The sequence below is a fragment of the Nycticebus coucang genome, chromosome 19, assembly GCF_027406575.1.
Source record: "Nycticebus coucang isolate mNycCou1 chromosome 19, mNycCou1.pri, whole genome shotgun sequence".
NCBI classification, from domain to species: domain Eukaryota; kingdom Metazoa; phylum Chordata; class Mammalia; order Primates; family Lorisidae; genus Nycticebus; species Nycticebus coucang.
The window spans coordinates 23,701,472-23,715,430 of NC_069798.1; the positions used below are offsets into that span (position 1 = coordinate 23,701,472).

Here is a 13,959-nt window from a genome sequence, read left to right on the forward strand (position 1 = left end):
ATAACACATATAAATAATCTTCATATAGTAATATTCTGATTATACCTCTTTTCTGATAGTTTTGAAGTTCGTGACTGACTACCAAATAAAATTTGAACTTTACACCAAAACTGAGGCCTAGAGAGAAAAAAATTTTTTATTTTTTATTTTTTTGCAGTTTTTGGCTGGGACTGGGTTTGAACCTACCACCTGCAGCATATGGGGCCAGTGCCTTATTCCTTTGAGCCACAGGTGCCGCCCAGAAAAAAATTTTTTTTTTGAACTTTAAGCTGTAATTCAAAGCTCTTCACCATATAGCTATAGCTTTACACTTCAAATACTTCATTGCCTTTACTTCTTTTATTGGTTTGTGGTTTTTTGTTTTTTTTTGTGAGACCATGTCTAATTCTGTTGCCCCAGCCTAGAGCGCACTACAGCTCACCACAACTTCAAACACCTGGAATCAAGTGATCCTCCTACCTCAGGCCTCCTGAATAGCTGGGAATACAGGCACGTGCCACCATGCCTGACTAATTTTTATATTTTTTGTAGAGATGAGGGCTTGCTCTTGCTCAGGCTGGTCTCCAATTCCTGAGCTCAAATGATCCTCCTGCCTTGGCCTCCCAGACTGCTTGGGTTATAGCCACTGCTCCTGGCCCACCTTTACTTCTTTTACACAAATTTTATGAAGTGGCTAAACTAACTACATTCAGTTTACATTTCCTAACTTGTAATCTTTTTTCATTTTTACAGTCTGGAATATCCACTACTCTCTTGCCTACGCCTATGATATTCAAATCCTGAAATCTTTACTCTCTTGGAAACTCATTTCTCCTCTACTACACTTCACGAAGCTTTCCCTTATCACCTTGGACTCTCCCATAATCTTTTTAAGGAGAATTAACATTTATTGTATTAACAAATATCTTTTGTTCTCAGTTTTATAAGATATTTTAAATACTCCATTAAATAAAATAAATGTACCACAATTACTCCTAGTTAATTTTGGAAAAAATGACAATGGGGCTACTACAAATAAAACATTCTACTGTATAGTAGGTATATAGGTCACAGATCCTGGTATGAGCCAGTTAAATTTGATTTCTTCAGTGATCACTTATTATAACACCAACTTAATCATCTACTCTGCAAGTACATACATTTTCTGGGATACATTCTTGGGGATATGCAGAGATTCTAGGGATAAGGGTGGGTAAAACAAAATAATTTTCTTTAAAAAGGATGACTAGGATGATTGCAGGCAGTTTGTCTTCATATACAAATGACATGCTATTTTAATAAGTGATTCACGTATTTGTTAATTTTAATACAGAATGTGATAACTGTGGCCATAGTACTTGGTTGTATAAAATAATCAAGAAATTTATAGATAGAAGTAACTAAAAAATTGTGTAGTTAAAATTCTACTTTTGGCTACCTAGAACTCAAAATTCTATTTGAGACAACCTCAGATATAAATATCATACATAATCTGGAAGGGGGTAATTTTCTAGTAATGATATATGCTGGAAAATATTAAAATGTTTATCTGAGCATGTGTACAGTCATTAAACAAAGGTTAAATCAAAAAAGTTTTATAATACCCACCGTATTTTGGGCTGCTTTTTGACACTTTCATAGTAAAACAAAAAGTTAATTTCATGGACACCTTCTTCATCTGGCCCACGTAACCACATTGGTAGCTGCACTGAAGCTCCAGGTAGAAGAACAGAGTCAGGAAGGGGAACAGGAATCACCTCTGGTTGGCTTCCTATGCCAATGCCAAAGTCTACAGAAGAAGCTGATGACGTGAGTGCTGTACATATAGAGGTAGGATCTGTCACAACAGTCTTGTAAGCACTACAGTTCTCAGAAGCTGAGGGACTTAGCGGTGTTAGAACAGCAGTATTACCACCAAAAGTAAAGAACTCTGGACGTTTAGAAACAACCTTCAATCCAGCAAGAGGACATTTGCTGACATTGACAAATTCTACATATGCTTTTCGGATTTCTCCACACAGAAGCCCTGTAGGAAAATGTATAAAGAACACCTGTATTGGAGGGAAAAAATATTATTATATTGTCTGTTAAAAATTCTGAACCTCTAACGAATAACACTTTAAGATATTGTATTTCTTTACTAAAGATTTACAAGCATTTCACTAATTGTTTTTAGCTATCTCCTTGAGCATGTGGCAATTGAAAACTCCATTTTAAAAATATGATGAGACAAAAAGAGATCAATGTTACTCTGTTAGATTCTGGAGTTAAAAATTAAAGGTCAGCTATCAATAACAAGAGGAATAACATGTCAAAACTTTTACAAACTTTACAGATTATGAACAAGAAAAGCCGTAAGTAATTTAATACGGCTATGTGATCCACCTGCCTTGGCTTCCCAAGTGTTAGGATTACAGGCCACAGTGCCCGGCCCCAGAAGAGTATATTCTTGACTTTAAAAAACAAACATAAAAAAAAAAAAAAACAACTGTACAAGTTTTAACTAAGAATGCCTCTGTAGGTAAATATAAATCCTAGAAGCAACAAAGTAGAAGACTATCAGAAATGACTTCATCTAAGTTAAAAATCTCAACATAGTAAAAGATACCAAATCAAAGTTAAAATATATATAAAATATTTATCAACCAGAAATTGGCAGTCAGGTCAATTCATAACTTTTTAATTTGCTCTACAGAACTCGTTATAAACACAATATAATTAAGCAAGTGACAAATGCTGGGCAGAATACATGCAGCTCAGCAATACCTGCCCCTCAATGGACCACTCATCATCATTTTCATGAGCACACCACCTACACCGCCACTGCACTAGAAATCATTCAATGAGAAAAAGAGAAATAACACCCAATTAAAAAAGTATAAACAGGATATAATTTGGATGTAGCGAAAGAAAACATATGGCCCAAACACATGTGAAAATTGATCTCTAATAGAGAAATGTTAATAAAAATAAGGTCCCCAATCTGAAAAAAGTTAAACAGCAGTATGGCCATGATGTGAAACACTCTCACTGAAGAAAAGTGCCAATTACTACAGCCCTGTTGAAGGTAATTTTGTAGTACATTGTAAGATTTAACATTTATAGACCCTTTCATTGAGTAACACCATTTTTAAAGTTTAGTCTAATTTAGAACATGGGCAAAATACATACATAATAACATTTACTGCAGAGTTGTCTATAATGACAAAATCTAGAACCACCCCATTAATAGATATATGACTTGTGCTATTACAGACAAAAAAAAAGTCATAGGATAAAATACGTGTAATACAACTTCGCTTGTAATTATTAAAACTATATATAAGTACACAATGAAAGGTCTAAAAAGATAAACACTAATTTAATATCACTGGCACTTTTCAGGGGTAAGTTGCTATGCTTTTAACTCCCCTCCTAGGAAAACCTGATGCAGGAAGAAGGGTTCCAGTGTTCACTCTTATATTTCACTCAGCCTGTGGCCTGCCTCTCAGGTAGCAATTTGACTCAAGGTGAGCAAGATTTCTCTTCTAGAAACTTGGAATTTAAAGTGGAACAAAGAGTAGGAGTTATTAGTCTCGGGTCATTTCAAAAGCAATGCTTTCTGAATGTTTAAAAACATTTGCTCCTAAATTTCCTGGAGCTTCCTCTTCTTTGAAATTTCTTATTCTACAATACTTGACTTTCCACGATATATTCCATTGTCCTTCAACTAAATACCACAGTTTCTCTTTTTCTGGTTAGACTACATAGAACCAGTTCTATCTTTTGTCACTAAAAGACCTTTAGTTCATTTGGTATGAAATTAGGATAAGGTAGGATAAGAAGGGGAAGGGACTACTGGTTTGTATTCATATACTCCTATATTGCTTTAATTTTTACAAGCATTCATCTGCATATTATTCTTGTAAATTACAAAAAAGAGCCAATGATTTTAATAATAATCAAAGAGTTCTTCAGAAGTATTTTCCCAATTTCCATTAATATTTTGAGGGCTATGTTTCATAACCTGGCTGTGACTTAATGCCAATTTGCATGAATGCCTTACTTTTGTGACTTAGATCTATTTAACTTTAGCTTAATAATAATTTAAAAGCATAATTCAATGTATCAACAATTTCAAACTCTAAAATTAATTTATTTAAAATACCATCTGGCCGTGTAGATAAATTTAAGTTCAGGAAGTTTTAAAAAGTGAAATACCTCCAACAGTGGCATTTCTTCAGTGATTGTGGGATCTAAACGTCGATCAGGACCATATTTAACGGATGTTTTTTCTTCTTTTGTGTTGTTAAGTCGAGGACCTTGAATTTCTAAATCCTGTCTCCCTCGGACTGACATACTTAGGGAATATTTTCCTGAAATAAAAAATAATCAATGCCCTAAAATAACTTGGTATGTTAACTGCATCAATTCAACTTGAAAATATGAATATTGTTAAGTTTCAGACTATTTCTAGAAAAATCCTAGACAATTTTTTATTAACATGGTTAATCAAAGAATTAAGTATACTTGAATTCCATGTTCATCAATACCTGAGGTATGCTGCTTAATTTCTCACTTTGTTTTGGATTTACTTTCTTTGCAAAAAGATAGGAAGTCATCTGAAGCCTATATTTAACCATCTGCTTCTATTTAACTAAAAAGTCCAGCCAGAACAGCTATCAAACAACAATTTGGTTTAAACCAGGAAAAGGGATAACGATTTTCAAAGGGAAAAAAATTGAAGACAATGAACATGTCAACTTTTTACTTTTACTCTTATTCAAATATATGTGCATACACCAATCTGAATTATTTCTGTAATATAAATAACTACATCTTCTCAAGAGACTACACAAAGAAAACAAAACATATTATACGCATAAAATTAAATTTATTTAATATTCATGTGAGATTTTCCCCAAAAGGTTCCATGTAGTGCATGTATGTGTGAAAAAAGCTAGGGTATACAATTATATTTCCTGCAGAGACTTTAATGTGCTGAAAGTTACTGTTATGGTCCCAGATCAGCTATATAATATAGCATTTCTCCCACCTTATTTAATCCAAATGCCTATTAGCATTTTACACAATAATGAACTACATTAGAACATCATGAAAACTGTTGCCTACAAAACAGGATTTTAATAGTTAGAATCTCCTACCACTAATGTTATATAACACATAAATTATGATATTAATGCATATTTTTGGTACCTTCAATGAAACAATTAGCTATATTTTACTGACAAGAATAACTTTGTGGTACTAGAAAGATCCTACTTATGCACAAGTGGCGGGGGGGGGAGAGAAGGTTCACAAGGCTTTTAACATTCAGTTATCTTGCTTTAAAAAGGTAATAAATTAACAGGATTATTTACAAATAAACCTTATCTGGTACTTGTCAACCAAGAAATAAATATATAGTATTAAAATGCAGAACGCCATATTCAACTTGAGTGTAATTTTTCTGTTTATAATTTTTTTTTAATTCTTATGAATTCATTCTACTTGTTTATTTTTTAAATTTTGTACTGATTTATTCTAAATATCCAACAAGTAGAAATATTAAATTGAAGGTTAAAAGAACCAATATATTTTCCAAGTGGTCCCAGATTTTCCAATATTATTAATCAGTTTTTGTAGATGCTAAATTCATATTTGTCAATGAGTATTTAGCTTAGTTTGTCAGAAAATAAGACATTATCTACTAAAATGAAAGGTTAGAAGTAGAGCCTTTACAGAAAACTCTTTCCTAGCTTCTTGTCAACTTAATCTCAAATAACTAAACATAATGATTACATGGAACTATTAAACCTTAAAGGGATCCTTAAATTTTTTTTAAAGCAAATTATGTTAAATATATTTGTCTTGTAGTTTTATTCTTCAAACAACCATAGGACATACTGTAGGGAGTTAAGAATATTAGCTTAACACTAAAACCCTACTCTTTTTATACAACAAAAGATAGAATTTAAGGTGTTTAATATTCAATGACCTGAACTTACTGGTCTCTTAATTTGTTCTATGTTTTATAAAAAGGAAATATTCAAAAAACAGAATATAAGATGGTTTTGTATTGGTAGTAGATATCTCAATCAATGGTCAGAATTTATTTTATCAGAATTTACTAAATTTGCAAAATACATAAGGTAAAGCCTAAGAATTATCAAAAAAAAAATACATAAGAACAGAATAAAGTTGTTTGTTTTTGACATTATGGCAGAGGTAGAATAATTAAAATTTGTCATTCTTACATATGATTCAATGCCTTTACCTAAAGTACATTAAACCTATTTGGAAAAGACTTCATTTTCGTTCATTCTAAGGAATGATTTAAGAATTAGTTTTCTAATTGTTTAGCAATGCTATAGTTTTACCTGTGTGACATCCAGGAAGAGCACCAATGCCATCTACTGTCATGGAGCCCTGAATAGTGCCAAGATTATAAACAACTCCCAGAATATGCAGCTCCCCTATGTGATGGGGAAAGAGCTTTAGTCTTGCCTGTGGAGATATTTAAGTCACTCTTAATTATGCTTTCAAAGTATCTTCAATAGTGCAATACCTCAATTCTGTAATGTTGCACAAATAAATACTCATGACCTAAACCAGCTTGTATTTCCTACTGAAAAGCATCCTCTTCAAAAGAAAATCTCTACATTCAACAATTATAGGCCCGGATCCTGAACAATACTTTAACATCATTATAGCTCAATGTAACATCAAACTCCTAGGTTCAAGTGAGTCTCTTACCTAAACCACCTGAGTAGCTCAGACTATAGGTACATGCCACTGTGCCCAGCTAATTTTAAAAAAATTTTTCTGTTAAGACCCTGTTGCCCAGGCTGGTCTTGAAGTCTTGGCCTCAAGCAATACTCCCATCTCAGACTCACAAACTGCTAGGATTATAGGCTACCACATCCAGCCAACAAGACTTTTAATACAAATAAAAATGTTCTGGCCAAATAAATATCACATAATATTATCACGCAGACATTAAAAAGAAAGCAAAAACTTTTTACCAGGTTTCTTAGGAAATTAATAAATCAAAGACCACTGCAAACCTACTTTTGTTACTAATTTCCTCCTGAGTAATTCTAGTTTATTATCTTTCAAATTTTAGTTCTTAAAAAAAACAAAATATAAAACAATAAATTAAGCTGATTTTTCAATTTGTTTTCAGCTTATTTTTGGAAAGGCATAAGACAGAAAATGATAAAAACAATTACCACTTTTGATTCTTCACAATTAATTAAGAATTCTGAAATAACTTCAGTTCCAATCATTGCAGGTTCACTTGCAACCTGAAAAATAAATTATTTCATAAAATATATATTAATGAATAAAATACCAGATTGTTAACATGCCTATATGCCAATACTTAGAAACAGTAATGCTAATTAGCATTTACTAGTACTTACTATGTGCTAAGTGTTATGCAAAGTATTTTATTTTCACACCTGGAAAACAGCCAGACTGTGGAAGACACTGTATTTTTTTTAATTTTGTTTAGTCCAGCTCAACTGAGGAGATACAGCTACCAAGAAGATAGAACTCCAACCAAACGAAAAAAACCCAGCTGCTCAAAGTTAATGATGGCCAAAATGGCCATTTAATTTAATTTTGCAATAAGAGCATATTTTTCTATTTTTGCTCCAACTAATCTTTTTTCCAAATTAGCCATTTATACATAGAAAAGGTAATGGTGGCCAAGGTGAGATGCAGAACAGACAGGTAGACAATAACAGCAATGAGAGGGGGGGAAAGGCCTGTTTCCTCCAAAGCAATGACATCTGTAAGATAAGAGACTAGTCTTTGGTCATGTAGCAGCACAGACAAACTGGTTCATTCTAGAGATAAACCTGGTCCTCGTGATCTCTGTGTTACATTTACCCATGAAATTATTTGACACAAAAAATAAAAATTACATCCCCCTAAATTTCAGTTCAGCATCTTAGTCCATCACCAGAAGAAGCTCATCAAGAACTTCAAAGAGTCTGAAATTTATACGAAAAAGCACAACTGTACGTTAAAAAGTAGTTCATTATACACAGTAAAAAATGTCACTTAACTTTAAACTTCTAACTAAATCTAGTATATTGAACAGACTAATATACTTAAAAAGTAAATGTTTTTTAAAATTTTGGGGGGGGTTTAACAGTTGGTAACTCTTCGAATCTGCATTCCAGGCATTCAAATGATATTAGAAAAATGACCAAAAAAATTTAAGTTAGAATAGGGTCTGAGAAATCTAAATCATCCAAACAATTAATAAATAAAATCACTAAAATGCCTTCAATAATGTAATCAGCAAGACATAAAATAAGGCGATCTTTACAAAGTCAAAACACTTCAGCACCAAAATGTTGACATATTTCTCAGTTCCAAAATTATTGCTTGCCACATTACTGTAGCATTTAGCAAGGTAGCATGAAAAAGTAAAAGCTATATAATACATACTGGTGTATAATAAATTAATGGGTAAAAATATGTGTTGTCCAACTTGTTTCTGTTACAATTAGCTAAATATAACAAAAATGTTTATACAGATTACTTCTGCTTCAAAAATATCTTAAAGGGCTTATTACAGACAAGGAAACAAAAAGAAAGATAAATATATATTAAGGTTGTGAATAGACAATTCACAAAAGAAGAAATACAAATATAACAGGTTCAACTTCACTAGCAACCAATGAAACACAAAATAAAATAGTAAGATGGCAGTTTTTACCTATCAAACAAACTCTTTTTTGTAAATAACATGTCTTAATTTCCAAGGATAAGATATCCAGACATATGCTGCTGGCAAGGTGTTGGTTGGAATGACCCTTTGTGAAACCAAAAGGGCATCAAAATACTTATTCCCTAAAATCTTCTCACTTCATATCTACGAAGGCTCCCTATAGAAATAATCTTTACACAAAAATATTCACCACAGAATTACTGTTACAGTAAACAAATGGAAACTTCTAAAACAACTATCAATGACAGAATAGCTTATGAATCATTTATATGATGGAATATTTATGTAAATGTGAAATATTAAGACATTTTGATACCAGAAAATGCATCTGAAACAAAAGAAAAAAGCAACATACATAGTATGAGGGAATCCCAAATATGAGGAGAAAACGTACAAATAAAAATGCCTGAAAAGACACAACAAAATAACTAAGTGGTTCTTTTTTTTTTTTTTTAAGAGTCTCACTCTGTCTCCCTGGGTAGAGTGCCATGGCACCATACCTCACAGCAACCTCAAACTCTTGGGCTCAACCAATCTTCTTGCCTCAGCCTCCAGAGTAGTTGGGACTACAGGTGCCCACAGAATACCTAGCTAGTTTTTCTATTTTGGAGGGGGTCTTACTCTTGTTCAGATTGGTCTTGAATTCTTGACCTCAGGCAATCCACCCACATTGGCCTCCCAGAGTGCTACGATTGATTACAGGTGTGAGCCAACACACCTGGCCTAAGTGGTTATTTATAAATACTGGGAGGAGAGATGGTTTTACTCTTATTCCTTATGTAATTCTGTATTTTCAATTTTTAACAATAAACATGTGTCATGATTTTTATTATGAATAAGAAAAATAAGCCAAAAAGTTTAAGTATAGCTCACTGAACAGAATACGTTGGTATTTTATTAGTACATCTGTTATACTGAAACAGGATTACAAATACCTTTTAATAACTTACTAGTTCTTTAACTTCTTCATTATCCTTTCCACTGAAAGCTTTAGGCTGAAACTTCCAAAGCAACGACAAATCAGTCAACAAAAGTGGAACCTTCAAAGGATTTCTAAAAGCCACTTCCACTGTAATTGGTTCTATTAAAAATAAATGCCTAAATTAGTAACTTTAATAAACCTTACACCTTATTCAAAGCTTTCAATTCTCTAAACACAATTTGTTTTTTCCCTAGACTACTCTTTATCACCCCTTATATGTCCACTTTCTCAGAATTCAATTAAAAATTTACCTCATGGAGAGGACTCCCCCAGTTTCTCCATACTACTAAAAAAAATGTTTTTTCCTGTTTTATATTCCAACATCTGTATCAGAGCTCCCCTTATTTGGTTTTATAAATGCAGCTCAGTAAATTATGAGTTCTTTTTTTTTGAGACAGAGTCTCACTATGTCACCCTTGGTAGAGTGCCATGGTGTCACAGCTCACAGCAATCTCAAACTCTTGGGCTTAAGCAATTCTCTTGCCTCAACCACAATATCCAGCAATTTTTTGGTTGCAGTTGTCACTGTTGTTTAGCAGGCCCGGGCCGGGCTCAAACTCGCCAGCCTCAGCATTATGTGGCTGGCACCCTACTCACTGAGTGATGGGTGCCGAGCCAAATTATGAGTTCTTAATTCATTTCTGAATCCCACCCTCCAGTAACGCGTGGCACACCATAAATCATCTTTAATGTGCTTGCTGTAAGTATAACAAATAAACAAAAAAATATAAATAAAAATTCACATATATCACCTTCTACAACTGCAAGTGGAAATCTTGAGTTATCTGAATAACTGTTCAAACAGTATTGTGTGGGATGAAAATTGGATGGAATTATTCCCTTGTTAACCACAGCTACAACTTGTTCCTCAAGTTCTCGCCACTGTTGAGAGGATTCAGAATCATATTCTTGATCAAGACTAACATGAGTAGCTGCTTGCTTTTCACCTTAAAAAAAAAAATCACAATTAAATACACACATACACAAAAGGCAGGCAGATTAACAAACACATATATTAAAACTTAACAAATGTCAACTTTTACGTTATGATCCTAAATATTTTTTATAAAATGAACATTACGGATAGAGTTGGTGTCTTCTCTGCAACCCTCCCCACTCTTATTAATTCTCCATCGTGTCCACTGGCACCACTTCTTCCCAGAGGTATTTCAAAGTTGAAGTGTATCATTTTCACCCATATTTTTTTATTTCATCACAAGTATATATATGGACAATGAGCAGAATGGCTTTTGTGTTTGAAATTTATACTGTAACTGACTTTCCTCACTCAATATGTTGTGAAAATGTACAATCAATTCACTCACGTCAAGCAGCATGAATCCATTATGCAAATATACCAATACACTGATTCATTCTCTATTAGAAATTTTAGTTGTTCAACTTTTTTTTTGAGACAGTCTCAAGCTGTCACCCTGGGAGAAGTGCTGTGATGTCATAGCTCACAGCAACCTCCAACTCTTGGGCTCAAGTGATTCTCTTGCCTCAGTTTTTCTATTTTTAGTAGAGAAGGGGTCTTGCTTTTTGCTCAGGCTAGTCTGAACCTGTGAGCTCAAGCTACCACCTGCCTCAGCCTTCCAAGAGTGCTAGGATTAGAGGCATGAGCCACCATGCCCAGCCTGTTCAACTTTTTTGCTACTAAAAAGAATGCTGCTATAAACATGGTACATATTGTTTAATACTGAATCAAATCTGAAGGAAAAAATATGTTAAGCTCAAATATAAGAATGTTTACAAATACAGTTGAACTGCATGGAGGACCTTATCCAATAGATTTATACTTTTGGTCCAGTACTGCTATTCTAGAGCTCAAACCTAAAGACATAATCCTAGATTTTTATAAAGTATTACAACAAGAGAATAGCAGAACATTGGCAACCATTCTCTGCTTTTGTCTACATTTGGAAATTTCCACAACAAAAACAATTTTATCCACAAAGATGTCTGATTATCAAAGTATTATTTTATATTTTAAAAAGATGAAAACAATCTACCTATACAATAAGTAAATGTTAAAGCATTCAAATGCACTGACTGGAATATCTTACAAACATTAAAAATGTTTATCCAGATTTTATAATACTATGAGCATTCTTTATGTGAAAACAGCTACTGTTTTATTTTTATTGTCTTTAGCTTCTAAGACTGGAAGGAACAAACACTTTAGTAGTGATGTCAGGACAACAGATGAAGTGGTATAGGAGTTACTCATTTTTAAACCTTCAACTATATATTTTTTAAGTGAAAAAGTAAAAAACTAAAAGAAAAAAAAAATAGGCATTGGGTAACTAGGCCAAATAAAACTTTACTAACCATCTGCTGGTCGTCTGTCATGGCCAAAGAAAACTCGGGTTGCTGAACTGTTAATATATGGTAAAGGAAGCTGTGGTAAAGGACCATCTGGTGAGAGCTGACTTACATTCTGGTAGAAATATAAAAGAAAAAAAAAAAGTTTTTCAGAAAATCATATTTTCTTCTTATATGTTTCCTCAATTCTTTAGAACACAAGGTATTAAAAACATGTTAAGCAAGAATATTAACATATATATTAGTTTTATTTAATACATCAGAGTCATAAAATTTTACAACTGAACAACTTCAGATATCATTTATTCTGCCTCAAGAGAACCTTCCAAAGGTTACTCAACTTACTAGTTCTCTGGAAGTTAAATTACCAAATATTATTTTGGTATGCACTTTACTTCCTGTGGCTAATTACACCATCCTATTTGCCAAAAGTCTAACTCATATAATTTTAAATTAATAAAGTCTAGAAGGATAGTTACTTTCTGCAAGCTGAATATAATATTCACTACTGGCAGGCCTTGGGAAAAAAATTACAACTTCACATACTTTTCATGAAACAATGCTTTATATTTTCTATCCTCCTATCTCAGTGAAATATCCTTTCTTCCTGTTAATTTTTCTAAAATTATACTATAATAGTTTGTCTACTTCCCATATATCCATACTTCCTCATCTTTTATAAGGAAAAGAGTGTATGTCTTCAAAAGATGGTTAAGAAAATCCACTTAAAACAAATTATAAAACTGGTTATGACCCGTAAAAACATGATGAAGAAAAATTGTGGTATCTTTTTTTAAGATTCGCAAAACAGTCACAAATCAAACCTTTATCGAAATACTAAAATGTTCTCCTCTGTTTTTGAGATGGAATCTTACTCTTATGCCTAGGCTGGAGTGCAGTGTGTCGTAAGAGCTCACTGCAACCTCGAACTCCTCAATCTTCCTGCCTCAGACTCCCAAGTAGCTAGGACTAGTCACATACCACCATGCCAGGCTAATTTTTGCATTTTCTGTAGTGATGGGGTCCTGTTATGTTACTCAGCCTGGTCTTAAACTCATGGCCTCATGTGATCCTCCTGCCTTAGCATCCCAAAGTGCTGAGATTACAGGCATAAAGCTACTTTGTATAGCCAAAATTCTATGACCAAGAAACTAGCATACCACAACTTTATTATGACAGTGACATATATTCTAATAAAACCATTTATTAGACTGCTAGAAGATGGTAATAAATATGCTTCTGTTGAAATACAATTTTAATTTCTACTCCTAAAAATAAGTATTCACCTTGTAAACATAAAGATATTCTCTAAGGAAGGCCCCTTGCTGAGCAGCAGACTGTTTACTTTCATTTATTAAAATATGCCTAAAAGCAGACACAGCGTTGTCCAGTTGCCTAAGAGTATAGGACTGGCGCCCAATAGTGAAGTTAATGTGATCTTCTGCAAGCGACCAGCCTTTTCCTTTATAAACTTGCATAGCTTGACAATAGCAACGTAAAGCATGCTTTTTCTGTAAGAAAATAAACAAAGTATTAATAATCCAAATTTTTCTTGGACTGGAAAAAGTACATACACACACCCACAATCAAGTTACTGGTTCTTTCTCTAATACAGTGAGATGATGAGGAAAATGAAACTAACATTTATGATAATCTCTTCACAGTTATAAATGGAATGATATGTTATACATTTTCCCAGGCCATCCAAAGTATGTGTATATGTATGAGTGTGTGTTTTTATGGAATAGACAATGTTAAGGACGGGAAAGGTAGACCAGACTATCTGGACATCCATTCCCTATTTCTCTGAGCAACTTAAAAACATCGACCTCAGAGGTTCACTTCTCAACTTGGCTTTATGTATCTCAGATTCTTTCTGGAGAAAGGCAGGGTTCGACATCAAAAATGGGCAGATTTTGCTAATAAAATGGAAAAAAAAAAGGCAATA

At 33.2% G+C, this 13,959-nt stretch overlaps 1 protein-coding gene across 3 annotated transcripts in view; it reads right to left on the minus strand.

Annotated features, from left to right (window-relative positions):
- The window catches only part of TRAPPC8 (trafficking protein particle complex subunit 8), a 91,106-nt gene that overhangs the window by 27,173 nt on the left and 49,974 nt on the right, over window positions 1-13,959 (minus strand). For all 3 annotated transcript variants that reach the window (XM_053571124.1, XM_053571125.1, XM_053571123.1), the window contains 8 exons: window positions 13,298-13,522; window positions 12,018-12,126; window positions 10,439-10,633; window positions 9,655-9,785; window positions 7,191-7,265; window positions 6,339-6,465; window positions 4,180-4,334; window positions 1,588-2,030 (listed from right to left, as the gene is read on the minus strand). In XM_053571124.1, coding sequence (XP_053427099.1) covers window positions 1,588-2,030; window positions 4,180-4,334; window positions 6,339-6,465; window positions 7,191-7,265; window positions 9,655-9,785; window positions 10,439-10,633; window positions 12,018-12,126; window positions 13,298-13,522 — 1,460 coding nt within the window. The remainder of the gene's footprint in view (window positions 1-1,587; window positions 2,031-4,179; window positions 4,335-6,338; window positions 6,466-7,190; window positions 7,266-9,654; window positions 9,786-10,438; window positions 10,634-12,017; window positions 12,127-13,297; window positions 13,523-13,959) is intronic.